Consider the following 16,074-nt stretch of genomic DNA (forward strand, 5'->3'; position numbering starts at 1 on the left):
GTAATAAACCGACGGACAGTAAACATTTAATACGCATATTTCGCGACTCAGTACGAGAAACGGTTTAACACTGTAAAATTTATGTGTTGAAGAGAAATGGGATGTGAACCTACTACCCTGAATTCTAGATTGTTTATGACTTTAACACACTTGGAATACCGTAAGTAATAACTGAACGGTATGGTCAAGTAAAACTTAGTAATACAGGACTTAACAAATTGGCATTGATTTACAATAATGACAAATCATACATACAAACATACATATCTGTCACGTCTGTCTCCGACACAACGACAAATCAATATAATTTTATTTATTTGCGAAGAGAAAAATCATAACCCTATTAATACATAGAATATTAAAGTTTGTAAAAATATTTGGAAATTTGTTACTCTTTCACGCAAAAACTACTAAACTGAATTGAATTAAATTCGATACACATATCACAACATATAAGATACTGTAAATACTGATGTAATAAATACATAAATAATAAATAAATACATAAATAATGAATAAATACATGCAGGTAATTTTTGCGAAATGCAACTTGTTTAAAAAAATCACATACTATATAATTTTTTGATGAAAACTCATAAATGATATTTGGAGTATTATGATCCATTAGCAAACACCTTTTTTTTAATAAGAACATTGATTTTTTTATTTAATTGATTGATTGGCCGCCTGATGGCAGCATATGAACGCCTGCAATACAAATTTTTGATCCTGAAGACCTGCTGTAATGTTTTGGAAAAACCTCGACAAAGAACTCATTCCATAACCTGAGCAGTCGTGGAAGAAAATGTCGTCAAAGATGACGACGGTGATATGATAGACAGAATTACACTCTAGATTTTGCAATAGACAATTTTCGTAGACAAAGAGACAAACACATCACTATTATAGTAGCCACAGTCGGGTAATGTCTTCAAAAATGTCAGATGAGAGCTGATTGCATTATAATACATAACGGTCTTTAAAATCCATGTCATGAGCTTACAATAACCGCGTCGGATATCGAATCGACGTCACGACTAATCGCTACCGTTATCGGCCATGCGCGTACAATACAATATTTTAATGGCAACCATTCGAATTATATGCTTCATCTTTTTAAGCGTTTTCAACACTTGTTCTCATTCATCTATGGGTTTTATTATATGGTATGGTACTTTACTTTTTATAAATTATATCTTGGGTTCGATGGTTAGTAGAATCACTTTAAGAAATGTGTTCACTTTAGATGAAATAATTGCATGGCAACATTCTCGATAATTCATAAAAACATTTTATTCTTGTGTGTGGCAATAAATAATTTTAATTGGAGGTAGAAATATAAAAAAAGTTATTGGTGTTTGCTCTTAAATACAGAAACAGAACAGTTTTGTCGTTGTCGCTTATTAAGTATTAAGTATAAGATTTAATTTCACAATCGTGAGACTTTAGTTTTAGAATTTAATATCTTTGTTTTATAAAAAGAACTACGCAAAAGATAATTTCTCGTGTCATTCTTAAATACTTAAAAAGACAATTCAAGATTGAAACGTCTGTCGGAAGATTCAAGATCGAAACCCTTAGTTCTTATAACATTTACGAGGTAATCTCAGGTAACTTTAGCATGCTTTAGGGAACTGAGTGATCTGAGTATATTATAGCCCCGTTACAACTTGAATATTACAAAAATATAAAAGTTTTTGTTGCACAACGTTATTTTCATAAACTGAATGGCATTGATAACAATATTAACTAAAAATGATCAGTAATACTTTAGTATTATTATTGTTTTTTCTCATATTTTCTCATTATATTAAATACATTTATTTCGTTACAGGTACATAATGTTGAAGTGGGCTGTACATGGCAAAAAAAATCAGGAGGTCAGAAACAATAACGAAATTGAAATAGATCCTGTACCTTTTTCAAATGGACCCAGTACTAACAATATCAGAAGATCTTTTGATGCACAATCCGTCAAAAAAAGTAAAAAACCAAGCAGATATCAAAGACGATCACTAGGTTCGACTGCTATTAAGAAAAATAATATTAAAACAGTTGACAAAGAGAATGTAAATTATATTGGTAATACACCAAATTATTTTAAAGAAGGTTTTATTAAGAAGGCCGAGAGCATAGCGCTTAAAGACGTTAGTAACATTACACCTACTTCTGGTACTCCTGTAAAGAATTTCGAAAGAAGGCGATATTACTTAAATGGTTCAAAAGATGACATACCACCAGATTTACCTCCAACGCCACCAACTTACAGCAGAAGGGTAAGAGAAGCTAAGAAAAGAAAATTAGAAATGACTAGCACAAATTCTGAAGCATTTAGGAGAGACAATTGCATCTATAAATCTGAAAGAAGAATAAAACCAATCGACAGAGTCAATTTCAGTTCTCCTAAATTAAGTCATAGTACTTCAGAACCATCATTAAATGATCTTTCTGATAGATTAAGCGCCTCAACTAATAGCAGTAGAAGATCTTTTCTTATAGGAAAACATATAAATAATAATATAATAAGTACAACTAAACCTCCTAATGAGGGATTAGTAGAAATAGAATATGACAAAGATTTAGTTATTAATTGTATAGAAAAACCAATATCCACTGAAAATCATGCTATAGAAAAAACAACTTTACCTATTTTTGGGCACAATATATTTATGGATAATCCATTATATTTGAATAAAAATGACGTATTAACAAATATTAGTAATATTAGACCCTTAAAACGAACTAGAAAGAAATCGAATGAATTTGAAAGTTCATTCAAATCTCCATCAGTAGATAAGAAAGACGCACATGTTTTACTAAGAGAAGGTTGTTCACCTGTTACTATTACTCCACTATCGGTTAAGTTAGCTGCTCTAAGATTTAGCACCATGAGTACTCACAGCAAATCACAAAGACCACTATTTTCAAACGAGGTGACTGAATATTTTCCAAAAGTTGAACATCCTTTTGCGATTCCTATAAAAGATGAAGAATGTTCCACAGAAATGGAAAACAAATTCATTTTAGGTAAAGATTCGTTAACGAATAGTACAGAGTCAACAGTATCAACCACACAAATGGGAGATGTAACTCTTGAAAAAATGATAGAAGATATAATAAAGAGTACAAAAATTGTTAAAACTAGAAGACGGATTTTACACCAAATTCCTGATAATCTAGCTGTTGAAGAAGAAATTCCGCCACTAGATGCAGTTAGAGATTTATTTGTTAATCCGCAGGCAGATAATAAATCTAATTTAATCAAAGAAGCTAAATATGTAAATCTATCAAGAGAAAATTCTGTATCACCCAAAAATACTCCAACAAAAAAGATAACAAAAATGCCAATACATAGAGTTAACGACAAATTGTTAAAAAATTTACCTATTGGTTGTTTTATTCTTGATGATGGAGATGGATATAATGAAAGAGAAGTCAGAACACCAGAGGATGTAATAGTAGACGTAAGTGCATCAAAAAAGGAATCCACTAATCAAGTAAATATATTACTCAATAGATCACATTCCATGAACTCTTCTTTATTTGACAAAAGTAATTTAAAGTCTAATTTATCTGAATCTACACCAGATTTATATAGTGTTACTAAGAAAAATTCAAATATTAGATTGCGAAGACAAAGATGTATTCGTAGAAAGAAATCTACTGTAAGCAACGAAAGTCAATGGAAAAGGGATAGTGAATTAAAATCTTCCTCATATCTTACCTTAGAAATGGGTATCCCCAGTCCAGTAGCAGAACTTCAAAATGTATCATTATGTCAACCTCTCAGTACATCCCATGACTGTATTGTTAAACCATCTTACAGCATAGACCACATCTCAAATGATATATTAGTTCGATCCAATGTATCTCATAGTAGTTTAAAATCTCAAGAACCTGATCAAAGTAATAGAAGATCCAGAGAACTCTTTGGGTTAACTTTAGAAAATGGTGTACCAAGTCCAATCACGCCTGTAGCTGGCTTAAAAAGAACAAGTAACGTTTTAAGTGAAGAAAGAGCGCATAAAACAAGTAAACTAGATGAAGATCTGTGTCCTTCTGAGGCGTTTACTCCAGTCATAGAGCACAAATCATCAAGGAGATGTTTGACGTATTCTCCTGAAGAATATAGTATAAATAGCAGTGAAGAAAAACGAAGAAGCGTCACAAGCAATCGATTAGAACGAAGCAGCGATCGCTCTCAATTATTAAAAGGAACAATAGACATAGAAATAATAACAAAAAACGACGTTATAGACGTGCACGGTGAGTGGTGACTATCGACTTTTTACTAAATAATGAGATTTTAAATAGAGTTAAAAATATTATAACTTTACATAATATTTTACTGCTTTCAGTTATCCGATGCCGAGATCTTCAGAGGTCCTCTGGGAAAACCGATGAAATTAATGCTTATGCGAAGGTAAATAAAATTGCTTTATTTTTCTCCAAAGACACTACTAGAACCTTGTATTATAAATCATAAAACATTTTACTAAGCTTCCATTTATGCATTTTAGGTTGTCATCAGCGGTATGACTGAAAGCCAAGCGCTATCATCCCAAAGATCTATTTTCCAAAGAACTTCAGTTCTTTACGGAAAACGAGAGCCTGAGTTTCAGAGACACCTCAAGTTACCATTACCTACAGCTGTCTATGATAACCAAATGTTACATATCTCGGTTTGGCATCGAGATAAAAAGTATCGGTAAGTTTACTTAAATAATATTTTAATCATTGTTTTGTAAATTTAAAAGTCAACTCTAGAATGTAAAGGAGAAATATTAGCTGATTTTTAACAAAATTTTGTAATTTAATCATTAATATATTTAAAAAAAAGATCTAAATTTCGTTTGAAAAGTTAAAGAGATAACTTGATGCACTTGAATAATTTTTTGTCAAAGCTATACACTGTCCTAAAATACGAGTATCTATTTTGACCTGCATAACATATTAATGTTCTCGCGAAGTAGCCACCTAGATACTTTCTGAGGGAAACTTGAATAACAAAGTAAGAAATACATTATTAAATTGGGTAACTTGGGCTTAAGTTGTATAGTTCAAAAAATACTTTGTATAAATAGTATATTTTACTCAGCAAAATAGGTCATCCACGTCACTAACAATTCAGTAACAATGCATAAAATATTTAAAGTGTAATATTTATATGTGACTCAAACTAATCTTTAAAAGATGCAGCGTTCTTATTCAATACAATTTGAAATATCTAACAACAAGATGTGCCATATCATAATTTAGAAGAATCTGCAGTGCCTAAAATCTATGTAAATCAATAATAATAGCTATAATGTTATGAACGTGAGAATGTTACCTAAGAGTTTGTCAGTAACGCGCACCCAACAAACAATAGTCACATATCATCGTTAAGGGAGCACTGCCATGAGGAGCGTTTTTCACTTTTTCCTCGAGCATATTCCGCTCTCATACATAAGATATTGGGAGTGACGCGGGGCGCGAAGGACATGCGCACAACGATCGATTGCTCCCCAGCGCAGACCCGGGCAGTCGCGTATCAGTCCCGCCAGGTGAAACGTACGCCGTTTTGCCGCGTTCATCCCACAAAAGTACGCATTGAACATTACGGTACAAGTGTTGTGTTAGTGATTGTGAACGGGTTCGGTGGATTTTATTTTTTTTAAATTTCCCAACACAGTGTCACGTCTTGGATAGTTGAGCGAGATTGGTAAGGGTCAATTTTTATCTTATCTATGTGTCTTTTGTTATTTTCAATTTTTTCCTTTATCTCTCCTTTTATTTTTTAATCGTTCTCTACTAATAATTATTATATTCCAATCACTTTATAATTGTATTATCCGTATGTATGTATTTTGATCTGGAACCTTAACCTATAAATTTGATAGCTATATTACTAATACATTGAAAGACTCGACAATGTCCAATTAAACCTAATGTCCTTTAAATATGCAACACACATGTTGAAATTAGTCCAACTATCATAATTGCCTATCTAACTACACCTTGTATTTCTTGACCTACTTTTCATTTGCCTTATCAATAGCTAGATTAAAATACCTACTACTTACTTTAGTTAATACATTTAAAACTATATCTTATACATAAGACAATAAGAAACCAAATATAATGACTACATTGTATAATAGGTAAAGAACAGTGCCTAATAATACAGTAGACAGTAAGGCCAATAAGGAGAAAGCTAAAGGAAAAACACTTTCCCTCTCTGCGTTTATTAATACATACATTTCCATAATGAATCTTATAATATATTCAGCAAAAATAGTATATCTATCTAGACTTATAGCAAAAATGCCCAGAACTGTCATATAAAATAGAGATGTCATTCGTTCAATCATTCATTCAATTCTAGTAAACGTAGCACCCGTCTATGTATGTATATTAAATTTTATCTACGTGTATAATAAATACATTTATTGTAATAGGATTTTTTCCATCACATAACCGACGCCCATTGACATAGGCCACAGATTACGCTGTGAACACCAATATGATTTTGCTGAAGAATTGTTGTTACATGTCTTATCTTCTTTGTAATTTCATAGATTTTTCCTATCGGAGCACCTAAATCACGTATTTTTTTCGAACTGAATTTGTTTCAAATTATATTCTTGACTTCCTTTGTGATTGTGCTTGTTCTATATGGGGAATTACATTGTTAGTGATATTTTTACTTCATTTCGAAACATTTCAAGCCGATTAATGAATAATAGTATGTCTTACAATAATTCCTCGTAGTTACGTTGCTGATGCAAATTCTGACTACCCGAATCAAAGCCGAAAGTACCGACATTGTTTTTTGTGCGTATTCATTAAATTTACATATACATAAACTGTTTTAAATATACTTTCTATATTATATTATACCAATATAATAAGTGTGAAATAACGTAAAATAGGTTTTAGCTTTAAAATTATGTTTAGCAATAATCGACTATTTCAAATTACTTTTTATACCTTGAAGTGACGCCTCCCAATTCCCTTCAGGTGTGCGGTCAGCGTGTTTTCCGCTCCTAATAGTATGAAGCTTTTGCAACCGTTCTACAGCAGAGATTATAGATTTCCCTTGAGGGTGTTTCACTAGCAGATACTTACCACATCCACAATTGCATTCTTTAACTCGCTTTGACTTTACCATTTCATAGTTTTTACTAACATACTCATCACAGTCTATTGACAAATTAATACTATCAAATAAAATAATATCATGAGTGAAATCAAAATTACTAATTGGAGGGGATTTTTATCGATAAACATACATCAAAAAACATCAATCAATATTCGGCTTCCTATATATTTTTTTCAATATATGATAATGGAATAGTAACCCCGCCTACACTAACGGTATACACTTGCGGGGCACCAGTGAGGGGTAATAGGTGAGAATGAAAAGGTAGGTCAGTTGGCCTACCGTGATGAATACACCTGGGATTCAAGGGGGATTTTTTTTGAGCAATCGACTTTGTACAAAAGTCGATTGCTTAGGTACCTCTGTCCCATTCGTGTTACGACCGTGAAGCAGTTGTGTTTGCATGGCTGTGTTTCGGTTTCAAGGGTGGGATATGGCGTGAATTTACAGGGTGCAGAGGAATATCACCTGAGTCCTCAGGAATGGCAACGCATAGGGGGTATCATGGGCGAAACAGTATACTCTGTTATGTCCATGGTACTGCTCATGTCTATAGGCGACGGTTACCACTTTACATCAGGTGGGCCGTCAGCTTGTTTGCCATTCTAAGTTGTATAAAAAAAAACTGGTTCTGTAATCGGTTTTATTGTTTGAGGGACACCAACTTGAATGATTTATGTTTATATTACACAATATCCCCTCAATTATGAAACTTTTGATAATTATTATAGCAAACGATTTGATTTATTGCTATCCTAATCCCATATTTCACCAAGTGCCAACAATTACCAACATCAACAGAATGTAAAGTTACACTTTGTTGTTTTACTAATTTAATTATTTTACTTTCACTTTCAATGTCAACGTACGAAGTATGCATGCGAGCCTGTCGTCTTCTAGATTTATAATTAAAAGTTTCAACAACAAACCACTTTCAATTACTTGAAAAGGAAAGTTGTAATTATAAACAACTAAGTCTAAACTCTAGTTTGTTCTATCAGCCATTAACTTGTCCACTGATGAACATAGTCTCCCCCATAAAGGGGGGGTTTACCAGTAATTGTCACGTTAATTTATTCATATATATATATATATATATATACCCGTCCAGTGGTGGATAATAAAAAAGACGACAATTATATTATATGTTCTCCACAATAGTGACAAATGCCTCTGACTACTTCATTAAACATTACAGTCGTGAGGATATTTTTTATTAGCTCTTTTTTAAATGAGAATAATGAACAAAGGCTAAGCAGAACTAGTACCCCTTTTTGGGAGTCAGTTAAAATATTTTCAATCTCTATAGATCTCTATATAAATTCTTATGTGTATAGGCGACGGTTACCACTTTCCATCAGGTGGACCGTCAGCTTGTTTGCCATTCTAAGTTGTATAAAAAAAATCCCATTTTCATCCGTTAAAGATTATTTTACTTTTACTAATATACAAGTATAAATATAAAGCCCTGCAACTTCTCTCGTGATGCAAGTGTTCATGAGCGACAGTAGCCGCTTCCCATCAGGTGGACCGTCTGCTCGTTTGCCTCTCTAACAATAAAAAAAAATACTAAACTCTCTTATATCAGGATTCGAAAGATTGTACACACATCAGATAACAGTTTGAGTGAATAGTCGCAAATCTCTACTATACTTGATGTCCGTTTAAAGAATGAGTTATAAAAGTGAACTAAGGAGGCCATTTATGTAATTACAGTGCTATTCTTTGCACTCTGCTGACCCCAAAAGGAATTTGAGCGTAATGATAGATAAATAGCTTTTAAATGAATCGTTAATGCTACAATGTGCTTTTGTATTTTACTGTAACACTGCACTACAATACTATATATTAAAAAAGTAGGTAAAATGATATTTTTTTTTTATTTCGGGCCTAATTTAAACAAAAACAACTGAAACTATTCCAAAGTTCAAACCGATAGCATTTGTTGTTACAGAGGCATAATACTATGACTAACAAACGGACAAACAAAATCGCCCTATAAAGGTTTAATATGTAATAGTATTTTAGGAAGGAAACTTTATAAATAAAGGCAATAACATTTATTATTATTATTAGGACGCAATTAATTTAATTTTACATTTAAAAGTAATATAAAAGTATAGATATATATCTCATCATCATCACTATCATATCTGCCATCAACTGTCCACTGCTGGACATAGGCATCTCCCTTAGAAAGTTTTGCCAATAGTTGCCATGCTTGGTGGGTGATAATGGAATGGTAATCCCACCCGCGCTAACGGTATACACCGGCGGGGCACCAGTGAAGGATGATAGGCAAGGATGAAGCAGGTCAGTTAGGCCATCGTGACGAATTCAACAAGAATTGTTAACGATTGTTTCCAGGGGGAACCACGTGAAGGTCGACCTAATAGGGCAATTTGCTAGCAATGGGGCTGTCAAACTCCATTGCTAACAATCCCTTTCCCCCCTGGTAGACGTGTTAGGCTTTGGTAACGTGTTAAGAGGGACGCTATTACCCATCCCTTGACTATAAAGTTCCCTTAATCGCCTCTTACAACATCCACGGGAAAGGAAACGATGGCCCATTCTATACCGGGATCACACTTGAAAAGTCATAGATACATATCTATAATGGAATAATTAAATTATGTTATAAAAAAATATCCGACTTCTATTCTGACGAAATGAGTTATTTTTTTATTTAATTTTGTAAATAAACTATTGAACTGATTTTGATAAAATTTCTAAGAAACCAATCTATAAGTATTTTCTTTCATATAAAAAAAAACTATTCATCCTTGCAGATAAAACAAAGAATTATCCAAAAAGATTTACAACTTATGGAATTACGACGTAATAAATATGAAAAAAACTATAACCGAATTGAGAACTTGCTTTTTTTAAGACAGTTGAAAATTTAAATCGTCTTCATACTACACATAGATATATGAAACTATATATATATCGATAAATATATTTTGCCTTCTATTATATCGTGACGATAAAATCATTCTGTGTTGTGCTAAATTATAAAAGGCCCCATTCAGATTAGGAAATGTGACTCTGAACAGGAAATGAGCTTTCCTGACGCGTTTTCCCCTAAAGATTTCATTGGAACATGTTTCTTCAGATTTCAGATGTGCGTTGAGGATTCAGGTAGCTTACTATAGTCATTTAGTAGCAGACAAGATATGGCAACTTTAACATATGTGGTATATTACTGTATAACTTTTAATTTCAATATTTGCAAAGTAGATTTTGCAAGGTACTTTTAATTTATAATATCTAATGTTTCATATCCAAAATCATAGCAAATATAAGTATTATTATTATAAACATGTGGTTGATATTTTTGCTTCATTAATTCATTCATGATAAAGTCTTAGTTTTACAGTATTGCCAGATTGGATATTTATTACGCAATTTTGGATAAAAAATTTTGTGTTCATCAAAATTTTGGAACAATGAAATGGGCGTGGAAAAGTTTGTAAAACACTCTGTAGACAAATCTAATGATTGGTGATGTGCCGAGTCGACCTTTTTTCGAATATTTATATGTATTTCGATTCTCGAATACGAAGACTCGAGTCAAGATTCGAATATTTCGAGAACTTTATCAGACATGAGTAAAGTACTCGTTCATTTGATTTCTAAAATTTACTTTTATGAAGATAATTTATGTTCAGATATCTCAAATTATTTTCTAGTAGAATACCTTAAGTACTCGAAACCTGTAAGTATTAGATTTCTTTTTTTTTTTAAATTCAGTCAGTCAGTTTGATCCGACTTCTCTAAAATACTCGAATTACTAATTACCTATTAAATATTCGAGTAACTGCTCGAGGCAATTGACTCGGCTTCTGTATATTGAATACTCGAGTACCTGATTACCCATTATCCCTCTGACTGCCTATTTTTTTTTTACAACAATAAAACACATCGCTTTGACAACAAATAGCAGTACAAGTATTTAACCATCTAGCGAGATTCTGAGAAACAATATCAATCTACCAAAACTAAAATCACGGGATAACAACGTCAATAAACATAAACAATGCTAGCACGTCGAAATCACGGGATGCGTAGAATTAAACTAGAAAATACTGCACGTGGTTTGCCCGGGCAGAGGGTTAAATATTCGAGTAAATACTCGAATCAACCTTACTCACACATCACTATTAGTGGCGCCCTATTTAAAAATCTATTAAGCCGCTTAGTTTGCGGCGTGGCGAAAATCCGCATACACTTACATATATACATGAGAAGTACACCAAAACCCCTTTATACTTGACAATGGGAAAAATTGGCCCCATGTAGACATAACATAGTCTGTATTTTCTGTGGAAATGTTACGAGATTACGTCATAAATTCTGAAAGAATTTTGATACTTATTAACTGATTTAAAAAAGGAAAAAGTTTTCAATTCTTTTTGTTTCTATGTTCTTTACCTCAGAACTCCGTAATTTATAAATCGATTTGGAAAATTCTTTATTTATTGGAGTCGAACAAAATCTATTTATTTTTAATGTACAAAATTTACTTCGACGTTGATTTCATATAAATGTGACAAATTAAGCTGCGAATTTTGCTCACAAAAGTATTTTTGTGAACCCATGAGGGTTATAATAACCACTTATTTATTTTTACTACTCTATAGTAGTAAGAAAGAGAATATAGTATTTATGGCAGTAAATAATCATTCTTTCTCTATTTTGTATATATACATCCTTGCTTTTTACCCGTTTCTTTTTTCGCGTGGATTTCTAACATAGTAAAACCCTAAATGATGTATCAATATTTTAAATTAAGCCTTCAGGCGTCTATCAACTATCTAAACCACATCCAATTTGATGCAGTAGTTTTTAACAAAAGTTCCATAAAATTATTGTATTGGCTTATTTACATATATCTACATATTTTTTAAATATCATCCATGTGATAATGATGCAAGGGATGGGCAATAGTGTTCCTCTTTAAGCATCTCCAAATCCTAATTGCGGTTGCCAATCCGCTTGCCAAGCGTGGCAACTACTGGCAAAACCCACCAAGGGGAGGCTTACGTTCAGCAGTGGACAGTTAAAGGCTATTATTATATATCTCCCATGTACAGACATTATCTAGTTACAATTTTATTATACGTGTATCAATAACAAGGTGACGTACAAGAATGAATCTAAATGCAAGGACACTGAATTGAATTCGTTCTGAACGACGGCGCCACTCTGTCTGGGGCTACACTGGCGTACTCAAGATTTAGACACAAATATACGTTATAATACGAGCTTAGAAATGACGCAGCTACATTTTTACTGCTGATTGCTTTTATTAATTCACTTCTGTAACACGTGATAGCGTGGGTATATAATAGTGGACATATTTTGGACTTTTTTTTAATGGGTTATAATGGTATGGTAACTCCACCCACGCTATTGGTATACACCGGCGGTGCTAGTGAAGGATGATAGGTGAGGATGAAGCAGGTCAGTTAGCCCATCGTGACGAATTCAACAAGAATTGTTCACGATGGTTTCCAGGGGTAACCACATGGAGGTCAACCTAATATTATTATTATATTGCTAGCAATAGGGCTGTCAAACGCCATTGTTAACAATCCCTTTCCCTCCCCCTCCCCCTATTGGACATATTGACTCAGTGGAGTCATGATATGGTTTATTTGTAAGTTCAATTAAAGTGTTATTTATCAAGGTAAATGATCGAAATTACGATTGTCATGGAATATCTATAAAAATAAAATATTCTTGGCTGCTACTTCATATGCTTGGATTTAAGAAGTTGGAAAATCGATAAAAAAAAAACACTTTTAGATGGCGTGTTAAGATAAAAAATATACTAGATTTAAATTTAGAGATTTAGAAATACAATTGTAAAAACTGCATCCAATTTAGTGTAGTAGTCTTTGTGTAAGGTCTGAACAAGGCGGGGCACATGTAAGGCGTGAATTTACTGGGTACAGAGGAATAACACCTGAGTCCTCAGGATTGGCAACGCATGGGGGGTATCATGGGCGAAACAGTATACTCTGTTATATCCATGGTACTGCTCATGTCTATAGGCGACGGTTACCACTTTCCATCAGGTGGACCGTCAGCTTGTTTGCCATTCTAAGTTGTATAAAAAAAAAACAATAATAAAGACAGACAAAATTACTAATAATGGATGATTTTGACATCTATTAGTCTTATTTAAACATGTCATGTAATTTTTTCTTAAATATGTTCCATGTACAAACATCATCTAGTTTCAAACAATCAAATCAATCTATTTTATTATATTAGTAATTAAATTATATTGAAAAAGGCGGAATTAGTGCGAAAAATTAGCCACGATAGTTTGCAGGGGGATGCGAATAAGTCAACCTCGCAAGATATGGCTAGCAATGGGACTGCTAATCTCTTTTTCTCTCTATCTCTGTCTCTCTCTTTCGATCTTTTCTCTCTCTCTCTCTCTCTCTCTCTCTTTCTCTCTCTCTTTTCTTCCTGTATATTAGACACACATTGCAACACATTCTGTTTTCAATTAAAATGAAAAATTAACTACATATTACATATACTTTTCCAACTAAATATTGTTTTGGTATCAAATGTAACTCCACTCCGACAGAATTGCGATCGAATGGTCACAGCCCACGGAAAAATGTCAACAAACAGTCGTTTGGTAGAACAATGTCAATAGCTGCCGCTTAAACAAACAGCTAGAGTGAATTTACTTCGTGGGTTCCAGCTGTATTGTCCATCGACTTCAAAAAGATGGATTTCAATTCGGTTGTATTTTGTTATGTTTTTACCTCGTAACTCTGTCAGTTTTTTTTAATGGATAATATTGGAATGGTTACCTCGCCTGCGCTAACGGTATACGCTAGCGGGCCACATGTGAGGGGTAATAGGGGAGGATGAAATTTCCCTTCCCCCTTCTAAAGCCGTCAGTTGGAAATGGGTTTGAAAAATCCTTTATCTAAAAGGATATACTTACAGACAAGCCGTTTCCCGCGGCATTGCCCGCTTCTAAGCTTCCCATTGAAACTCTTCATGAATCCGGTCTTATATTGTATTATATACTTAAACGATAATTACGTACCTAATACCTTCATAAAGTTCAGCCAATTCAATTGATCGGTTATTTTATAGCATTTTATATGTGATCCTTTAGATCGATATAACTTTTTTATTTATGGACCGACTGAAATAAAATAAACACTTAATGCTAAGTGGATCAAACCGCAACGTATTAATGTAAACCACATTCAAATCGGTTAAGCCGTTTCTAAAATTAGCGTGCATAAACTTACAGACAAACAAAGATTCTAAAAGTCATTGTTTTTGGTTCTGTTGCGTTCATAAAGCCCCCTTTAATAGGTTTTCTTATATGTCTATTTTTCTATACTATTTTTCTATAATTTTTCTTCCATCTACATACAGTAACCATGAAAACTTATGATTTCATTACATGTATAAATTGGTCCCATTGAAATTCTATCAAAATCAGTTAAGTAGTTTAGTTTCCAAATCAAAATAACTACTTTTGCTACAATTCAAGTCTTTTTTTTATTAAAATTCATCATGATATGCTAACTGGCCTGTTTTCATTCTCATCTATCACCAGCGTATCCCGTTAGCGCAGACGTGTTTACCATACCATTTTCACCCATAAAAAAACCCCTTATACCATCAGACGGCCGTATACTTGTTTTCCACTATAGTGGTATAAAAAAGTCGATTAAGTCTGTTTATATTTGTTCCACTATCTTCAGAAAGCAGTCAGCTGAGAAGAACAAACAATAAACTCAATTGTTGCTGCTGAATTCTGTTATTTTGTCAATTTCACGCTCATAAAACTACAACGGCTTATACATTTTCCCCACCGTTAATAACCACACTAAAATTCCATTTGTTGATGGGTAAACACACTAAAATGCCATTTATTAATAGGTAAACACGCTTAACTGACACAAAACACGACCCAATCCGAATAGTAGTTTTATACGCCCTTATGGAGGTGTTAGATAAACCATGAAACAGCCATCATTGATCGTAAAATGTCGGCAGTAACTACTGGATTACATTGGTGTTTTAATGTAGAAAGATATGCCAAAAATCTAGAACAAAACTTATTAAGTTTTGGACTAGATGGCGCTTAATACTTGTAATATAATTTTATAATGGTAGGATTTATTGTTAGCTAGAGATTTGGACCTCATTTCTAACAATCTTCCCCCTCCCCCTCCTTGAATAAATTTTAATATTTGTCATATACGTAGCGTAGTATTTGACGTAAAAATATATGGAAATAGTTTACTTTCTATTTTTGTTATTATCGAATACGTGAACCACCACGAGCACAACAAATTTTTTAACCAATAATTGAAACCAAATAAGTCTTTATTTAAATACCAGAAACATTTTTTTTCCATTTTTTTTTTCTCGAAGCTATTAAAGGAAAATCCTTGTAATTCTTTTAGTAATAAATATTGTCGTAATAAAGAAATATTAATGTTAATTAATAAAAAACTATAACATAACATTGTGAAGATTTTTTTAAATTTTATTATAATAAAACAGAATTAAATATTTTTTTACACCCCATATTTTTAAAGGAAATCTATTCTTTATGGCTGCATGTGTAACAGTAAAAAAATTGTTTCAAATTTCGAATATTTTTATTTAATTAAAAAAAAATAGCAGTAATTAAAATTAAATAAATTATTGAAATAAAGTATTTACAAAATAGTTTTTAAGCTATAATTCATCAAATACTGTAAAGAAACTTTCCATAAATACAACAAAATAAACATCACTGGTGCGTGATATCAACAAGATGGCGGACATTTTTATTTTATTCACATCTTCAATATGGAAAATGTGCTGTATATATGAATATCAATTTTTGACAGCTTGAAAATGGGGTTGAAATTATCATACTGCCTATT

At 32.6% G+C, this 16,074-nt stretch overlaps 1 protein-coding gene across 11 annotated transcripts in view; it reads left to right on the forward strand.

Annotated features, from left to right (window-relative positions):
- LOC113522879 (uncharacterized) overlaps positions 1 to 16,074 on the forward strand; it is a 76,627-nt gene that overhangs the window by 19,382 nt on the left and 41,171 nt on the right. For 10 of the 11 annotated variants that reach the window (XR_008253669.1, XM_052901822.1, XM_031913831.2 and 7 more), the window contains exons 2-4: positions 1,835 to 4,266; positions 4,359 to 4,423; positions 4,521 to 4,708. Coding sequence is in view for 9 of the 11 variants with exons in the window: in XM_052901822.1 (XP_052757782.1) it covers positions 1,842 to 4,266; positions 4,359 to 4,423; positions 4,521 to 4,708 (2,678 nt within the window). In the remaining 2 variants the exon portion in view is untranslated. Of the gene's footprint in view, positions 1 to 1,834; positions 4,267 to 4,358; positions 4,424 to 4,520; positions 4,709 to 5,508; positions 5,705 to 16,074 lie in introns of those variants that run through there. The other variant, XM_031913837.2, reaches the window with a different exon arrangement.

The sequence above is a fragment of the Galleria mellonella genome, unplaced genomic scaffold (assembly GCF_026898425.1).
Source record: "Galleria mellonella isolate WM207_F2 unplaced genomic scaffold, CSIRO_AGI_GalMel_v1 utg803, whole genome shotgun sequence".
Taxonomy (NCBI): domain Eukaryota; kingdom Metazoa; phylum Arthropoda; class Insecta; order Lepidoptera; family Pyralidae; genus Galleria; species Galleria mellonella.